The following is a 19,212-nucleotide window of genomic DNA, read 5'->3' as shown; positions in this document are numbered from 1 at the left end:
GCCCTCAGGGCCGCTTCGCTCCGGAAACGACGGTTGGGCCGAGGGCGGGGCGCCGCGGGGGCGGGTCAAGCTGCGGCGCGCGCCGCTGAGGGGTGGGGGCGGGGCACCGCCTCCGCGCCTCACTGGCGCCTGGTGTCTTGTGTTGCGCCTGCCCGCGACGTCACTGCCGCGCGCGCGGGCGGTTGGGGCGGCGGCCGCCATGGCCATCTGTCAGTTCTTCCTGCAGGGCCGCTGCCGCTTCGGCGACAGGTGCTGGAACGAGCATCCCCGCGGCGGCGGCGGGCGCTCCGGGCCCCCTGCGCCGCCCTCCCAAGGTACCTGCCGGGCCGGCGTCCTGGGGGCCGAGCCCCCTCAGGCTTGTCCGTGGCGGGGAGCGGGGCCGGGGCCGCCGGGGCAGGCGCGCGGCCGCGGCGAGCGCCGGGGGCGGAACAGCGGCGCTGGCACCGACTCCTGTGTCTCCTGCCTCGGCTCTCGCGTCGGGCTGGGGGCGGTGGGCTCTGAGGAAGGCAGCGTTAAACATGCCGAGTACGCGGGGAGAACACGAGAGTAATTCCTGACCGTTGTTTGTAAGAGCAGTAGGCAAGTTTCGGGCACCCGCAACTGTAGCTTTTAAGGTTGTTTTGATTCTAGTTTGATTTGGTTCTTTGGAAGCTTTTGCAAGTGACGCGATGAGAAATGCTGTTGGACGGATAGATGCGGTTATGGCAAGACGGTAACACAACTGCAGTTGCTCATGTGCTGAAGGAGGCTCTGAATTTGCCTGTAACATGCACAAATGAAATAAAGGTTTTAAATTCGGAGGTCTTTTCATGCAACAGAGGTACTGCCATAGCCCTGTTAGCAGGAGCTCCTAGTGTAAATGTACCGTCTGTTAAATTTTATTTTTTCTCGTGGGCTAGTTACTTTGTGGAACAACATAAGCAAAACTGAAACAAACTCTTTTCTGCAATACTCCCAGCAAGTTTTTTTTGTTGTTGACATAGTGCTGTGTGTGATGAGGAGTGCATGTTTCAGTCCGATTTCAAAGCTACCCGAATTAACTCACTCTCTTCAGGTTTTCTTTTTAAACTTGTTACTGACACTATGAAAGTAGTTAACTTACAGCTGTTGATGTTGTGAATATTGTTTAATATCTTAAACGATTTAATACTATTTTTTATTGGAAGGTGCCACTAGAGGAGGAGGAGGCTGGAGTGCAAGTAACCAGAGATACACTAATGTTATCCAACCCTCCACCTTTAAGTCCAGTACATGGGGTGGCAGCAAAGATCATGGAAGAGGATTTTTTGGATCGTCTGACTTCGGATCATTGGGCAGTGGCAGTAGGAATGCAGACTTTTCACAGAACAGATTCTCTGCATTAATGACCAGTCAAAATACTGATGATGGCTACAAAGATGAAGAGGAGAAACTTCTGTAAGTTACAGTCTTGTCTCATTGACTGACTAATTGAAAGCATCTAGAATGAGCATTTTAAAAGCTTACTGGCTTACCAAAGATAACGTAGAGGAGGCGATCGTGAAGAGGAAAGCTGAAACATATAGGGAAAAACATTAAAAAAAAAAGCCTGCCTCATTTAGTTCTCTGAGTTACGATGGCGTGGGAAGAAAGAGGTCCTTGTCTGGAACAAGAAAAGCTGCGTTGGGTGGCTAGATAGCTATGATAGTAGTAAGGCATTATGGTATTAAAGTTGTGTGTAGGAGGATAAGGAAGGAGAAATTAAGATTTCAGTACTTGAAATTAAAGGGTCAGGGCCCCTGAATCAGCATTTCAACCATTTTAAATAAGTTCTTGAGAAAAATGAACTATTTGGCTTAGTTTTCCTGACCCGTAAGGTAAAAAATTATTTCATCAACAGCAAAACTATTGAAACCTGCTTTCACATGCATGTATGTCAGAGTTAGTTTAAGATGACTGGCAGGTTCAGGGCAGTTACAGGGCAGGTGATGAGAAGTAAGCAAGCAGTGTGATTTCCTAAAGAAACAGGTTTGTGGAAGCCAGGAGAATGAGCAGCCCTACCCCCCTCCATTTTTTTAAGAGTACATTGATAAAGTACTTAACTGAATAGCTTTTCAACTGTGAATGTATATCATGTTAACAAACATCTGAAATAGTAACAAAAATATTATCAAAATATTTTTAACAAAAGTGATAGCATAAATATATTTATGCTTCTCTGCTATAGTTTTTCCCTTCTAACTGTTTACATTTGATTTTATTTCTGTTGATGTAGCTTCTATTTCTCTGCTTCTACCATGTCTGGATTTTTTTGTTCTTGATTCTTTTTGAAAAACTTACGTGGAACACTTTTCTTCTTTTTATTTTTTATGCATATTCATTCATGTTTGTAAAATTTTCTAGTACTGAGAAGGTTTCAAAATTGTATTGTGATCTGTAGCTTCAGGGAAAATCTGTGACAGCATATGCCATTCAGGCATTTAAAAATACTATTTGTTGGGGGTTTTTTAAGATCTGATTTAATTTACTTTGCAGTCAGATGATAAACATTTTGAAGGGACATTTATGTATCTTGCAGAATAAATGCATTTTTCACAAAGAACCAAGTACTTACATTGTTCATTCTGAATAGCGTTACCCTTCATTAATTTTCATGGTTTCAGGTATTTGAATCTGACCTTGGATTCAAATGAGGCAATGGCTTTTTGCGTTTCCTTTTGACCATACAATTTCTATTCCTTGTTTTTCTTGGTTTCTAGTGAAGGCATAGTGAAAGACATGGAAATTTGGGAATCTTCAGGACAATGGATGTTTTCATCTTACTCACCTATGAAAGAAAAGTCTAACATCTCAGGTAAAAATGTTTTTAGTATTGCCACACTCTGCTATTAGTTAGAACGTTTCTGTTGGGTGTAGGGCTAACTTTGTTTTAGAAATCAGAAGAATTCTAGGCACTTGTCTGAAAACATCAGCAATGCAAAATAATCTTTATCTGAGACAGACTGCAAACTTGCAGCTTGTTCCACATAAGCAGTATCTCATATTTGTCCATGCTGTTACACCTATATGGAACTGTTTGCAAGCTGATCACTTGCCTTATGATGTGACAGGAAGGAATACTGGATTATGAGAAATTCATTTTGGACATTCACATCTTTGAAGTTCTGAGTTCTTTTTGTGTCTCCAAGTATAACTGACTTATTACAACTGATGTATTAAGGTTCATTTCTTTGTAACCTTACGGAGGGCCGTTGGAAGTACCTTCTCTTCAAGGTTTTTGATTATACCTCTCCTTTCAGGTTTTCCAGATTTCTCACCAGAAGAGTTGCATCTGGAGTATTATAACTGCAGAGCAAACAATAATATTCAGAACTACGTAAGCATTTTAAAAATACTGAATCTTTTACCTGAACATTTCAATATAGGACTGGTTAATATTTTTCATGTGGCAACTCTGGCTCATTTGATTACCTTACCAAATTCTAGGAGATGATCAAAATGCCAAAATATTTTTAAGTTGCTGTGTACCAAATAGAAAAAAAAATAGCTGCCAGTCAGAATGCTCTACTATAATTTTCTGCTCCTCTCTGAGATCAAAGGCTGAAACTGTCAGATCTGGGTTTCTAAAACTGAATCCCTAAATAAGTTGATGCTTCAGTTCCCATGAAAAGTGGTGAGAATAGACTTTTAGCTAATCTCAGTTAAATGTATGGTCTTCATAAATCTAGACATTCATGTTATTATTCTGGCTCCTGATCTTGTGAATTACTTGTGGAAGTCATTTGGATCTTGGCTCAGAACTTTAATGCTTTTCATGCTGTTAGTTTGATTCTTGGTATAACTGGATATTATATTGCTTTAAGGATAACACTGGGGGAGGTTTATTTTATTTATTTATTTTTTTTACATACCCTTACTAGAGGGAATTAGTGATGAAAATAGCTTTCACTTCTAAAGAAATGTGTGTATATATATATATATATTTATAGAAAAGGAGTAACATTTTTATATTTAAATATAAATAATTTTTTTTGCTCCCTTTTAGTCCTATCAATATCAACAAAACTAGCATAGTTTAATGGTATGGCAGGAAAGGAGTTAAGCTAGACACCATGAAATTAAATGCAATATGATAAAGTAGCGATAGTATGAGTAAATGCAGTCACTATGCTGACCACCACTGCTAAAAGCAGACTTTCTTACAGTACAGATTTCTTGGAGTGAGAAGGAGGGGACAGCTAAATGAATCATTTTTAGAATCTCTCCACAGTGTTGCATTCTTTAGGAAAAGTAATTACTAAGCTTATAGTAGGTTTTGCAAATTGACCATGCTGCAGAGCAGTGGTTTGGCTGGTGAAAATGACAAAATCAAAACAGATGTGTATTTTAGCTAATTCTGTAAGTTTTAGATCATGTCTGCCAAATAACTCCATGCTGGACACCAAGGTTACACTGCTGAACAGGCTGACAGCCCTGTCACAAACATGCGGTGTAGAACAGACGGTCTTCCTGTTAGGAAACTTCCTTTGTTCTTTCAAAGATGCAGTCTTCACTAGCTGTATTGACTGATGCTTGAAACAAGTTGTAACAGCAAAGTAATTTGTTCTATGGATTCTGGCAGATTTCAAACCAAAAATTTAGTCTAGTAATAGGTTAGACAAGCCGATGATTCCATTTGAAGTAGCTTTTAGTTATTTCTTCAGTCCTGAATTTCATAAGACAGAAGTAAATCTCAGTTTTGTATCCATCTCTGTTACCATGTCTTGAAAGTACAAACTAATTCAAGCTACATTGCACTCTTTCCTCTTCCCTTGGTTCTGTACTACAGAAGGAATTGCTGTTGTCGCTACTGTTGTTTCATGTGTTCATAATCACCAGAATTACATTTTTTTGAGACAGAAGAAAAGTTGGAGACAACAGAAACACTATTAATAGAACAGTCTGAAGCAAGTCAGCGACAAAGCTGAATTGCCAGACTGTATCTTTTCTTCTATCCAAAAATGAAAAATTCTATCATAATTTTTTGGTTAGAGATTGATTGATTATTTAATCCAAATTTTGAAGCAATTATTCAAAATACATCTCCTTAATTTGGTAAATATTTTACTGTAAAATGTTTTTTGAGCAGTCACTTTTTTCAACTTGGCAAGCATATTATGCTAACATCTGCTCTTCATATAGGGTTGATACTTTTTTAAAAAAAACTTCAGTTAGAGAAATGAACTGAAAAGAGTAAACAATACACTACTACCGGCTGTTAGAAAGGATTTATGGCATCACTGAATACTTGAATTCATGAAAGTTTCAGTGTATAGATGGTAACTATATGATACAAAATATATAAGTGCAACATATCTTATCCAAAGCATGTGTTTCTATTCATAAGTTGGGTCAAAATCTAAATTCTTCAGTCTGTTGTATAAGAGCTGATATCAAACAGCATGACCTTCCAGCATGTAACTGGAAACAAAAGAGTTATTGATGTTTGCAGTGTAAGACCCTTTTGAAAGATTAAGAAATCTAGTTACAAAAAGATGAAGCATTCCAGTCTTCCAGGCATTTGGCACGTCAGATGTTTTCCTTACTTTGTCAGTTTTTGAGAATTTCAGTTAGGCTAGACTTAAAATAAGGTTTCCATTATCATAAATATATGAAATTCACGTTTTAAAGTACTGAAAAATCAGTTATTTAATGACTTTCCAGTCTCCCATCTAATACTTTAATCACAGTTATCAAGACACAGGTACTATTTATTGCTGTATATGTTCTGTGGAGTAGTCTATTGCATCGCATTGGAGGGAATGATTTAAATTACTTTTTTTCAAAACTAAATATTTTGGTGTCATACTGTTTAAATTGTTCTCTATTACTATGTTTTGAAAGTGGGTATTTTTTCTGAAAATGTGAGAGAAACTAAGGAAAGTCATAGGATTTCAACCTGAGTGAGTGCATAACTGGAAAGGCCAGAAATAAAACAAGGACTGAAGAGTTTATTCTTATATACTTAGAGCCTGAAATTCCCCATTAATATTTTTTTTCAAGCACCTAATTCAGATAGTGATAAAGCTTATATTTAGAAAGCTCCAGGACAAGTTTTTTTTACACTTTCTGTTATGTAAAGTAATAACATTGATTTAAGAGCATTTGTAAAAGAATTGAAGGAATCCTGGGTTAATAACAAAAATTTCAGATCCTCAGCCTGAAATTTCCTTAAAGCAAAAATCTTGTCTCTCTAGCTTAATGAAGATTTCTTTTCTAATTCTAGAAATCTATTTTAGTTTATTTGCTAGATCACTCTAGTTCCATTTTTAAGCCTTTGCCAATAATAAGAGCATGCTTGTCTGTCCTCCTTTTCAGATAAATTCTGTCCAACAGTTAGTGAAACAATGGAAAAATAGACTGCTTGAGTTAAAAACTTTAAATGTATCAACAAGAGCAGCACTGGTAAGTGTTACTCAAAGGTAAAATGTTTCTGATGTCGGTTTTTCTTAATCTTGGAAGAATGTTTCCCTTGGATTCATGTTTTGTTGCAAATGTGCTACAAATGCCTCTTTTATAAAGAGTGTTAATGAAATGATTTCTGAGATGTGATACTTGTAATATGCCACCTTGATCTTAATGTGGAGATCTTAAAAGTTCCGCAGACACTTCAGGCACTGTCAAAGGATTTAGGTACACTTTTACTAACTTTATAGAAATAAATGATCAGTATTGCTTTGAAAATCTCAGGATTTTATTTAACAACCAAATATACATGATACTTTTAGGGCATCCTTGTTTGCATCTAACTAGCTGAGACCTGAAAATGTTTGATTCCTAGATGCAATGGCAATTTTAGTGGGATACATGAACTGTTCTGAAAATATCTACTGTGATGGGTTATCTTCTGGCACTACCGCCATGGAGAACAGTGGGCATGAAAGTGGCTGACTGCCAGCATGAAGACCTCTTGATAGTAATCTCAAAACACACCTGGGAACATTATAGAAATCAGAATGGGTGGAAGGAGGAATTACATAAGAGCATGATGCGTGCAGTTTGAAAACCACCCCATCTCTACCTCTGTATAGTTTTTTAGGTGACAGAACTGTATAGTTTTTTAGGTGACAGAAATGTGACTGAATACTTTAGCAGTACCTGAGTCAGATGAACATGGAAGTCTATGAACAGAGTTTTGGGTCTTATATCCATCTTTCTCTGAAATCAAGAAATCAGTGTATTGTATGCAAGTTGTATTATAAAACTCTCTCTTCTAAGGAAGGTAGTGAATCAGGATGGATTCACCACGTTAGCAAGGCAGCAGCTGGATCCCGGGTAGGGAAACTTTATCATTGCAAGCCACATGGAAGTAGCAGTAGCTTAAGGTTGGGACCTGGTTATGTACATGTATATTAAGATGCACATCTCTAGTCCAGTGTTGGCTTTGAAGCATAATCAGCAGATGACACAGAATTGTCCTGCAGGCCATCTTAATATAAATAGGATCACTTAGAGCATTTGCGTAATGCCAGAAGGAGAAATTGTAATATAGCTGAGAGAGGAAGTGTGTTTAGATAAAATTTGAAGACCTGAAGGGTACATGTTCCTGGGAAGGCATACAAATATTTTCTGAATTTAGATGTTTCAGAAAGACAATGCCCAAGAACAGTTAGAAGCCACTATTAAATAATCAGGGAGACAGAATAAATTGATTTAAGGGGAGTTCTTTGTGAAGTGCATTCAAGATTAAGTAATATGATCATCAGTATGTTTGGTGCTGAAGGTGAAGAAGTGGGATTTGCACAGAAGACTAGGCGAGAGAAAAGAATAAGCCAAAGCCATGACATAAGTAGAATCATAAAATATAGATTAAAATAGTTAAGAGATAAGAAACAGAGCTCTAAGAGGTATTCAGGTCATAATGAAAATATTTTTGTTTCAAATATTTATTGAAAGACATTTTCCTGCTTTAGAATCTTAGTTTTCATTTATGTATTTGGATTTTTTTAAGCTATCTGAGTTGAAGAATGCGGTCAGACAACCATTGCCTTCATTTGGATTTGGAGGACAGCAAACATCAAGCTTTGGGTTGTCAAGTGAGTTTCTGCATTAAGAACCAACAATTAAATGTTGTTTTTTGAGGTCTTTTTTTTGTTTTTTTTTCTTCATGTTTTAGTATTGCAGGTGTGCTCTTTCTAAAAGTTTTTGTAAATTTTATAATTGCAGGCTTTCCTGTGAACAGCAGCAGTAACAGTGCTAGCAATTTCTCCTTTAAAACAACTTCCAGTCTTGTCAGTGCATCATCTGGAAACACCTGTGCTTTTGGGAGCTCTTCTGCTGGCCGTGATCCTCCTGCGTTTGGTGTGACATCGTCCCCTAGCCTACCCCGTTCTGTTGGTTTTGGCGGTCAGTCAGCTCCATCTGCAGCCTCCTTCTCATTTAAAACTTCTGAAACAACTAGCGTTTTTGGAACTTCTGGGTTTTCAGGGTTTGGCAATTCTTCTGCTGTGAACTCTTCAAGCGCCACCCCACTTACAGCCTTCGGAGCTTTTAATGCAGCAGTAGCGGCTTCTCCTTCACGTTCAAGCAGTACTTTATTTGGACAGACTACCAGTGCTCCTGGACATAATGTAACATCAGCACCTTCTGCAGTCACAAACAATATTACATCAGAAAAGTTATTTACACCGAAGATGGAACTATCAGCTGAAGAGTTGAAACAATTTGAAGCAAAAAAGTTCACAATGGGAAAGATTCCCCTCAAGCCACCACCACTAGAACTTTTAAATGTTTAAGATTCGTATATTTATTCTGAAATTAGGAAATATTTTTACATTTTTTTGTAATTGTTCTATGACACCTTAAATACACAATTTGGGGGTTAAGTAATGAACTAAAATGCTTCCTTGTGAGTTAAATTTTCATTTCCTAAGTTTTCTGTGGTAATAAATACAGAGATAAAAATATTTCAACATTGTATTTAACTATTTCTTGTTTGTTTCAGAATGGACCTTTTAAATCCAAGAAATGCACTATTGAAAATAAAATATATAGTAAAAGTTCCCTTTTTATACTCTGTACTGTGAAATTATGGGCAAAAAGAATCTGGAAACAAGAGCCTTTTATCAGAGGTAGGAACACTTTCGTTATGTATTCACAGCCTACTGATCTAGAAGGAAATGGATACAATGTAAAACTGCTTGGTTTTGGACCACCTTACCTTATGTCTCTTACTAAGTAGTTTCATGCAGCCTTTGACAAGGGTGTCAGCAGACACAGCAGACTGTTGTGTGGTCTGCACCTAGTTATGTGCTTCTGCGACCCTGGAATCAGTTACCTTTCCCAGTTGATACAGTTCAGCTTTTGTTTGCTCTGCTTCAGGCTATGATGCATACATTAATATAATACAGTTGGGGGGGGGCAGTCTTAAAAGCATTCACCTAGCAAGAAACTTGCAGTTTCCTGTTTTGACACCTATTAGTTAAGTAGTTTTGCAATTAATTGCTTACGAAGTTTTACAACATTTATGTGAATTGATACAGTTTTGTTGTCTGGTTCTCAAATCTGATGGCTGTGTATGTTAGCAATAGCTTTGCTGAATTAATGATATTAAGGTATATATTTTGCCAAGATGCTATAAGCAGCAATCAGAAATTTTCCAGAATGAGGTACTGGACTCAGTGTGATGAGAACATTTATTCTTGACCAGGCCCTCCCGTTGATGGTTTTAAATTACTGAACCTCACATTTTAAGAGGAAAGCAAAAGCTTACTCCAGGGTATACATAAATAGGTTGACTCTTTTTTTTGACTAGTTGAAGATAACATTTCAGTTCTTGCTATGGACCTGTGGTCATACCTAAAACCGAACCGTAAATGTGCTTCCTAACAAAGGTCTATCATGTACTGGAAGATGGCTTGCTTAAATAGTGCAAATGAATTTAACATTCAGGATGTAAACTCAAGATGACAGACAATGGGCAGGCATGCTGCAGGCTTAATAGAAACTCAGATGCCTTACATCATGTGCTCAACATATATTCACCAGAAACTCATGTATATTATCTTATAACGCTGGGTTGCTTGTAGGGATTTTTCTGGTGGTTGTTTTGTAGATGAAATAAGACATCTGTTTTTTGTTACTGTTACTGACCCGGTACAGGCTTTGTGTAACCCGCAAAAGAAATACTGATACACAGGCATGGAGTTCTGTTTAAGTCTTTTGAAATGTGTTTTCCCAACTGGGGACTCTGGAGTACTACTGAGACTTGTACAAATTAAGACATGTACATGCTTAGGGCTCACTTAGCTCTGAATTGTTTATGCCAATTACTCAAATTCCAACACAGAGAAACTGAGGAACGTAGCAAAATACGTTATGCCACTGTAGTTCTAGAAAACCCATGTCTTGACAGCAGTTGTTAAACTCAGTTTTGTAAAATCTTACTATTTAAAGCAATAAAAAGTGTTCATGGCTTGTCAAATGAATTTCATTAGTGCCTGAACTTATTCTTTACATAGTATACTCATTCTTGTATTTCATTTATGAAGACTGAGCTATTCTCAAACCTAATTGCTTCAGAAAGCTACGAGTTTAAAAAAAAAGTTCCAGTAAACTTTTTTTTTAAATTAAAGCAGCATTCTAGCATGGCAAGCTTATATTCTGGGGTAATGGTATAAAATGAGGTCCTTCTTAACCTTGAAGATCCCATTGCACGTTTTTAGAAGACTGGATGAGTGTCTTACATTTAAGGTAGTAATAATTTTGAAGTCACCTGTGCTTTCAACTTAGTCTTTATCTCATAATGTTCATCCTCTTAAATGGCTACTTCAGTAAAAAGAGGAATGCTTTTAAGCAGCAGTTACAGACAGGCTACATCTGATAAATGATTAATCCACCTGTACTAAGTTGAAGTGTCTTTATACACATGAGGCCACTTCAAGATTTCTAAGCTTCTGTACCTCATTGCTGCTGCTGGGCTACATAAGAGCTTAAAGGAGCTTACTGTTGAATTTAAGTGATGAGCTGTCTAAAACCTTTAGTCATTCTTAGGGTATTGCAGCAGGCTGTTGCTGCTAAGCTGCACTAAGACCTTCCAAGGCCCTGTAGTGCTCAAGAGCTTTTTACAGTAGAAATGCTTTTGCTTTAAGTAATTGCAGGACACTGAAAATCTGAATAACCTATGTAGCCAAATGATCAACATTGAGTAGATGTTTTCAAATGTCATTCTAACCTACAGAGAGCTAAGGGGAGAAGGAAATTTTGAAGTATTATGTCACTTTGCTGTAAGAAATGTAAATAGAAACATTAAGGGAGACATTTCTGGTTTAGATGACAGAATAAATAAAAAAATTAATATTTCATCAACTTTTTTAAACAAATGCGTCCTTTCAAATCTTTCCATGCTGAAAGTAAAAATGAAAAAATGACTATTAAGGAGGTACTAAGGCTGGATGCTTCATCCCAAATGGACTTCTGAGCATCTAGAAAGACGGTGGAAAGCAGTGTGAGACTAGAGTTGGTGATATGACTTAGCTAGAAATAGGCAAGCTGTATATTTGGCTGCAGAAGAGGAAATAAGGCTAGAATAGGAAAAGTAGTACTACCATAATGGGCTTACTAAACTGCAGAAAATGAGTAACAATTTATCAGTAGATCAAAACAATCTTCTCCAATAGTTGCGCCGTATTACTTTCTTTGCTGTTCATCCTCTTCTGCCTTTGGTATATTTGATACTAAAGTTGGTTGCACACACAAAGAGAGCAAAAGACTATCCTTGTTTTAGCTACAACCCTGTAATTTTCTTAACATTTTCTTTTTGCAACTGTTTTTTTGTTTGGTCTATGGCTGCCCTCCAGAAAGTCATAAAAGCGTGTTCTGGCATATGAAAATACATAGAGGATAGCATGAGATGCACAGATCTCATTTACTGCATCTCATTTTAGAACAGGAAACATGAGGTGAAAAATCCAAGGAAAGAGCTGTAGTATGTCATGATTAGTAGGAGAACTTAGTGTGCGAAATAATAGGCTAGAACATTCAAGCTGTAGCCTGGCTCCATGTGATATTTTCAAGTACTTCCCTTACTTTGAAATAACAGGATTTATGAGTCACTGAAATTCCTCTGGTGTGGTACAAACAACTAATTTGAAGAATGATTTGAAGTTGGGTTTCTGAGAGATCATGAATTAATCCCCAGACAGCAGCACTACAGGCTGGGCATATGCATGAGAAAAATCCTTCACTGCCCAAGCAGAGGAACAGCCCTAGTATGTAACAAATGGGATTTTTCTCTGCCCTTTCTCACTCACGTGATGCTAGCAGTAGTGAGAGATCTCAGTGTGTGAGCTATTAACAGAGAAGGACAAACAAGAGCCTTAGAAACCATTACAATTTTGTAACAAAAGCACTGTGGTAGCAATGTGCTGTGTAGTTTTACTATATGCAGCTGAGAGTCAGGAGTGAGGTGGTCTTACACTGAAAGGAGGAAGATGGACTACAAATATCAAATGACTAGATTTAAGCCTCAGAGAATTAAGCTAAAGGCATCAAAAACAATGAATTAACAGCCAGAAGGATAAGGGAAATAAAAGGTTTCACAAACACATCTAGAGAAAAGGAATGCAAGAGGTCTATTAATAAAGGAGCACTAAAGAAAGATTGATAACTCTGAAAATGGTGAAAATCGATTTAAAACAAATAATAGTTGAAAAGAGATGACAGTCAAAAAAAAAAAAACAATGAGGATGTAATACAGTTATTGATAAAAGGCAAATAAAATACTTTTGAAATGTGAGCCTACTATAGCACAGTGGGAATCCAGATAATTTGCCTTATGGGTCAGTAAGACGATTAGCTAATGGACTTACTATACTGCTGACAATTATTTAGGTAAGTGATAGAGTGTTAGGGATGTGCTAACAGACTGGAGAGATAATATACTTTAGCAAGCAAAGAAGTTATTTTAGACAGTTGCAAATAATTTGAGGGGATTCTGGAGACTGGCTTTTACTAAGGCAGTGGATACAGCTATTTGAGAGGTGTCAGATGTTTATTTTTACCCTGATTAGGATAGAGATTAGTTAAGAATGTGGACAAGTGAATGCTGTTTGTTTATAGCTCATCTCCTGTTTCTTATATGCAGAGGATAGAGAGAAACTGTAACTTGGCATTTTCCTGGACAATAACTGGGGAGAAAAGTTCTAGGTTCTATTTAGATGTTATAAGTAGACATCTGATTGTATTTGACATAATACAAGCCAGGAACAGAAGGAAAAATGTGTAATACTAGTGTTCAAAGAGACTGAGAAAACTGTGCAGTTGAAAGATACTGACAGTAAATAGTATGAGCCCACAGTTGGTTTGGTCAGTAAAATGTAGTTTGAGATGTGGAAATCTCATTCAATGTCTGATTCAGGAGTGCTGCAGTGGGTTGTACGCACACTGTTGCCATAGAGCTGCTTGATAAGTAAAAGGAAATTCAGAGAGCAACCAAAATGCCTGACAGTTGGAAACAAGGGTTTAGGAGGAGATCTAAGAGCTGAATACCATTTTAGTAACCAGAATATTGAAGTACTTCCTCATAGATTTCTTGGCCAGGAATAGTTTCCACATAGGGAAAGTCCTATTCTTCCTCTTTTAAGATCTGCCCAAGCAAAAAAAACCACAAAAAACAAAATAACATAGGCACCTTGCACCTCTCCCGAGAATGATTTCGAGCCCTGGCCATGCAGAGGGAGCCTCTCTCCACTGCATTTATAGAGGCAGATTAGCTGCTAGTCACTGGATGTGAATATACTTCTTGGTCTTGAAACTCTCACTCCCAATGACCTGGCTTTCTCATTAAGAATAAGCAAGTAGAAAACAAAGAGTAGTTCTCATTAGCAACTCAACCTTAGGCAATGTTCTTCTTTAATCTGCAGCGCTGTTGCAAGTTTTCAGTTTGCTCTGCAGAATAGGGCTGGGCACATTCTTGAAACACTGTACCATGTGATGGGCTCTTTGGTGGGACTTATCCTCCTGCAAAATAACAAAAACAGAACTTAAACTGTAGGGAAGAGGAGCAAAACAAATGGCAAGATTTAAATGTCAGCAGGCCGATCAACATTTTTGTGTGTGTGACGGATTGTGTAGTCTTCTGTGCTTGCCTTCCCAGACAGTGGGAGTGGTTCTTAAGGTATCACATGAGAGACATGAGAAACAAGTTTTACACCTTACTCCTTCCAGCAGGCAGTTCTGCTACATTGCTAATTGCATAGTAGTCATCAGAAAAGAGATTTGGGGGTTTTAAAGTACCTGCAGCAATTATATCCTGTTCCATCTATATTTCTGTTTTTTTAAAGGCAGTGTTTTCCACAGCACTCTGAGCAAATGAAATGCTTTCTAGTCAGCATCTAGTTATGCTTCCGTAAGTCTCCTCTGAGCCTTATCTTTGCAAATTGCATGAAATCTGCCCCTTACATATGCCCTATATGTATTAGGTGATTAGATTAGTCCTAATTATACCAAATAAACCCACCCTCCTCTATGAACTGGACAAGAAACGTTTGTGCATGTTTAAGATCACATATCAACTTTAAAGGGAGGCTCATGAGGTAGAGTTTTGATCTGCGACTACTTCCCTTTTCTGTCTAACCAGTGCTGTTGCATTTTTCTCAGCCTGACAAGCATCTGGAGTACTCTGGCTTTTAATGCACTTCAGTATTAGAGCACTCCTTATAATCACCTGAGCTTTTGTTATTGTGGTTTACTCCCCTTCTGCAAGTATGGGCTGCTTTGTAAAATCCAGGCTTCTCTTGGAGTAGCTCTAATAATGAAATAATACTGAAGTCATGCAAAACTGAAATAGCCGTTTATAAAAATGGGTTACTTCTTTTTTTTTTTTTTTTTAATGCCTTGGGTCACTTACTGTTTCTGTACAACAAATGGGTAGCAGATGAGGTCTGGAGAGGAACCCTCCATATTAGGTATATATGCTTTAACACGGTCAGATAGAAAACAGCTGTAGGCTGCAGCTAGGCTGTGAAAGAGAATGAAGCTGCTCCTTCATCACACCTCCACGCACTGGGAGATGTCTTCAGCAATTACAGGAAGGCAAGGGGAGGGCAGAAGGAAACCATCTACCATACAAGACTTTAAAAATGTAAAACAAAAGCTGGCTCTGAATGACTGATGTCACAGAGTAGTACCTGCTTTTGTGAGTATCCTGCATATCAGTCCCCAGCTAAGACTATTCTGTCCTTTGAAAGATAAGAAAGGATTTGAAATGTTCTTTGATGCCACAAGTACTACTTGCCATTTAGCGTCTTCCACTTTTGGCCAAAGCTCGTGCCAGGCTTCCACAGAGGCATAAAAACTCTTTCCAGAACCAGTGGGTAACAACTGTGCTCCTCGGCAGCTTCCTGGAGTTTGGCTGGCAGCTTCCGGCTGGGGTCCTATGGGACTCGGAACCAGCAAGCACACTGCTCTGCTCCGTGGTGGAGGAGGTGGCCCTACATTGCCTTTGCAAAGCAAAGCATTGCTTGAACTTCACTGTAGGAACTTGGCATAGCATGAAAGACAGACAGAGCCTACCCCAGCCTGCAGGCAGATCTCCTGTACCTTAGATAATGCTGTCTAAAATGTCACTGTAGATCCTTCTGCCTGGAGCCTGCATCAGACATCTCTGTATCTAACTTAGCTGACTTCCCAGCGATGACACTTTTACCCTTGCCTGGTGTGTCCGCCTGCTTCAGCTCATTAGTCCCCTGCTTATGCAGGCCAATTCCTGTGGGACACGGGATCCCCTTGGCATTCCCATGCAGATTTTGCAGAGGAGAATAACCATCAGAAATTCCTCCCCTCCAAAGGTCTGTGCTGCTTCCTTTTTAAGGCTGTGTGGGAATTCACATGTGCATACAGCAAACACTGCGATGACCCCGTCAGGACATTCATGAATCATTAGACCCCCTCAAAGCCAGCTCAAGAACAGATGCAGAGCTGTGCAACACTGCAGGTAGGTGGTGATGGAACTTCAACACATCTTGTCTTTCTAGCTGGTGCTGTTTAAAGCCTCTCTCCCATTAGTGTACTTTATTCACACATTCAAAACCTGTATCACGTGACATTTTTAGCAAACCTAATCCCCCTTAACCCTAATCATCTTGTATAACCAATGGTCAACTCCTCCTGCCTGTTGTTCCCAGACAGCTTTCGCTGTAGTTCTCAGGACCATATCTGATGTGATCTAATGAAAATCAGGGGCACTAAAGCTTCCTCCATCAACCAAGCAAGTGCTTCAGGTTCCCCTGATGTTTGGCAAAAACAGGTCAGAAGGTTTCTGTTGCCTCAAAACACACTGATGTAGTGATGTACCTTCCTATCTGGTTTATCCTCTAATCCCAGCGCTCTTTAGCAGACAGCATGCAATAGGCACAGTCTCTACCCTGAGCTGTAATGCCATAGACTGCACCAGGATTTTGTCGCTGATCAGGTATACAATCCAGGGAAGGAGAAAATATCTTTGGGCCTCCACACAACAACAACTGAAGTGTGTATCTGCTAACAATCAGAGTGCCTTTCTCTATTTTCACCTTCTGAGCAATATTTTACAGGGGTGGGAGTGGAAACCATGCACAAAGTACTCTAGCAACTTCACTGCAGGCATACCAGAAATCTATGATACTGCCAGGGGAAAAAGCCTGGATCCCCTAACTTTTGGTAATACAGTTAAAACATAAATCCACCCTTCCTCTCACAACAAAAGTATAGAGCAGTACTTTCCGAAGGGCACACTTTATACAAGAAGTAACATAGGCAGTATATGTTGATTCCTGCATCAGGAAACACATCTGGTTGCTGATACTGGGTCTGCACTAAGGTAGCAAGGTTAGGTGAAATGTTTGACAAGGTACAAGGCTGTACTACCTGCGCTGAAGAAAACAGGTTGCTCTTTCTGACCTTTTCTTCTCTGTCTGCTTTCAGCTGACAAAATACTGGGTTATATTAAAAGAGATTAGCAGAATGTCTCTTAATATTAAATGTAATACTGGAGAACAAACAAACAAATGCACACAAGACAATTCTTGATCACAGCTGCTATAAAATGGTTCTGGCAGCAAAGAGAGAATTCCTCCTACTTACATGGCCATTGGATACATTCCATTCTTATGAGGATCCACTTTGAGAAGGTTTATTCTTCCAACAATAACATAAAAGGAACATTCATGAACAGAGGGAGACCTATAAAATAACTAAAGAAATACATGAGAACAACATGGTTTTTTAAAATCCATTAGTCTGTGTGGCCGTAATCTGTAGCCATGCATCCTAGATCATTTATTTAGGAGTCTACATATTGTAGTACTTGGTGTATAGGAAGAGGAAATAAATTGCACAGCACTTTTGCCTCTGACATGGGGCCTGTGATGATTCATGTAGCCCTTTAATTCACCTGCAATACTCAGAGTCGAGAATCCCTAGTGCATGCTCTGCACCTTGCATGTCCTCCTTGGTTCTTGCAGATCCTCTGTGTGGACCCATCCCTGGAAAAGACGCTACAGAGCTGTAACACTGGGTGTTAGCCATCTAAAAATTTCTGTGGAAATAGCACTTCCAAATGGCAATTTAAGATGCAGTGCCCAGGAGCCAGAGCACTGCTGAGGTCTAATTCATGACATTTTCTGTTTTATATTCAAAATACTCAATCATTTTAGCAGGTTTCCCAAGAAAATAGCATGGTTTTGATTATACTGTCTGATCGTCTGTCTGTCATTTGTATTGCCCCAGTCACTTTCTTTAACCCTTTGGCCAGTTTCCAGGAGGTTGTCTTGAAGATGACTATATTCTCATAGCTGTTATAAAAAATTGGCAGCTGGATGTGGAAGAAGACCAAAATTAGTGTCACCACTGAAAGAAAAACAGCCAAAATTCAGCTGCTATAAGTACTGCTAGCAGCTGGCTGGCTGATCAGCACTCGTATAAATCTAAAGTAGATTACTAGGTTTTTGCCCCATTGAGGTATTACAGAGGACAAAGGACACAAATCTATAGGAAACTAATTCTCATACACATGTTCTGTGGTTCAAAACCAACTTATTTTAAATATCAAAGCAAAATTCTCTCACTTCCAAATGTGGAGTGAACCAAGAAATCGCTCCCAAATGTGAAGCTAACCAAGAAATAAGGAACAACATACTGTAGCACTATGTTTAAAAGTTCAGGTACCTCAAAGTATTGAGGCTCCTAACTTCCTATTGGGTTGCTAACTTCCTGCTTATTTCATACTTAGTTGAAATATTTGTCTATGATCCAAGAGTTGTGCTGATGGGGCCCAAGCCCCATCCTTCCTCTGATCCTGCCAATGTAGAAACTTCCAGCTCCTGAGAACTCATAGAGAAAACAGGATCACTGCAGAAGAGCTTCTGCAATGAAACAGAAACTGTGAATGATATTTCACTTAAGTGAAATGAAATAACAGTCTTACTGAAATAAGACAACTGTTTTTATCATCTTTGCATTTCATATAGCCTCAGATAATTTTGAGGAAAATACTGGCTACAGATAGCAGCTGTGGAGACTGGCAACATATACATTCATCTTCTAATCATCTTAAACCTAACAAAGTCTACTCTCTAAGGCTCAGGGCACAAGGAAGCCTGAACATGAACAAACCTAGACAGTTTCAGATGTTTTTCTGTCACGTGTACCAAACTCAAGAAGCCTGGCCAACCGTTAGCTACCTCTGTTCAGACTGGAGGGAGTTGATTATGCATCACTAGATGTGGCCTCCTTATCTTGCAAGGGAACCATTGTACCATAAAAAGGTTCAAAAGATTCAAGACAATGTAGGTCTAAGCAAGAATATTCAGACTCACCTAGAAAATGAAGCTTGTGCAGACTCCAGAGCACTACTGTAACAAGCTCTCCACAGGAAATACCATCAAGCAAGTAACCACACTTTCTCTAACTTGATGTAATTTCTGCTTGCTCATATACCATCTGTCCACGTGGTCACCTCTTACATAGTCATGGTACAAGGCTTGATAAACCTTTTTGAAACACTCAGGTAAGAATTCTGCTCTAAGGTCTCTGTTTGAGACCTAAAACAAGAGAAACTAGAGAGCAGAAAAATGCTAAACTAAACCTTCAGCCCTATTTCATTGCTTCCAGAATACCTGCACTGCCAGAGGGGCAGGGCCTCCTTCACACTTGCTTCAGCTGTGGTCTATTGAAGCCTAACACGGTGAAAGCAAGGAAACAGATCTTGAGAAGCCCCCTACAATGATGATGAGAAAA

At 38.9% G+C, this 19,212-nt stretch overlaps 1 protein-coding gene across 1 annotated transcript; it reads left to right on the top strand.

Annotated features, from left to right (window-relative positions):
- Window positions 1–125: 125 nt before the first annotated feature.
- NUP42 (nucleoporin 42) lies at window positions 126–10,424 on the top strand. The gene is made up of 7 exons (XM_026105140.2): window positions 126–314; window positions 1,167–1,416; window positions 2,718–2,812; window positions 3,258–3,334; window positions 6,316–6,402; window positions 7,949–8,033; window positions 8,164–10,424. Exons 1-7 carry the CDS (start codon window positions 200–202, stop codon window positions 8,730–8,732), a joined length of 1,278 nt encoding a protein of 425 aa, XP_025960925.1. The 5' UTR covers window positions 126–199; the 3' UTR covers window positions 8,733–10,424.
- Window positions 10,425–19,212: the final 8,788 nt, after the last annotated feature.

The sequence above is a fragment of the Dromaius novaehollandiae genome, chromosome 2, assembly GCF_036370855.1.
Source record: "Dromaius novaehollandiae isolate bDroNov1 chromosome 2, bDroNov1.hap1, whole genome shotgun sequence".
NCBI lineage: Eukaryota > Metazoa > Chordata > Aves > Casuariiformes > Dromaiidae > Dromaius > Dromaius novaehollandiae.
Note: the sequence above shows the minus strand (reverse complement) of the source record. Positions and strands in the feature narration are given on the sequence as shown.

Excerpts from the sequence above, each read along its gene's own strand:
- NUP42 (XM_026105140.2), top strand. The coding sequence starts at position 200 with ATGGCCATCTGTCAGTTCTTCCTGCAGGGCCGCTGCCGCTTCGGCGAC. Across the intron at positions 315-1,166 it reads CCCTGCGCCGCCCTCCCAAG|GTGCCACTAGAGGAGGAGGA; the intron begins GTACCTGCCGGG and ends TTTTATTGGAAG. Across the intron at positions 8,034-8,163 it reads ATCAAGCTTTGGGTTGTCAA|GCTTTCCTGTGAACAGCAGC; the intron begins GTGAGTTTCTGC and ends TTATAATTGCAG.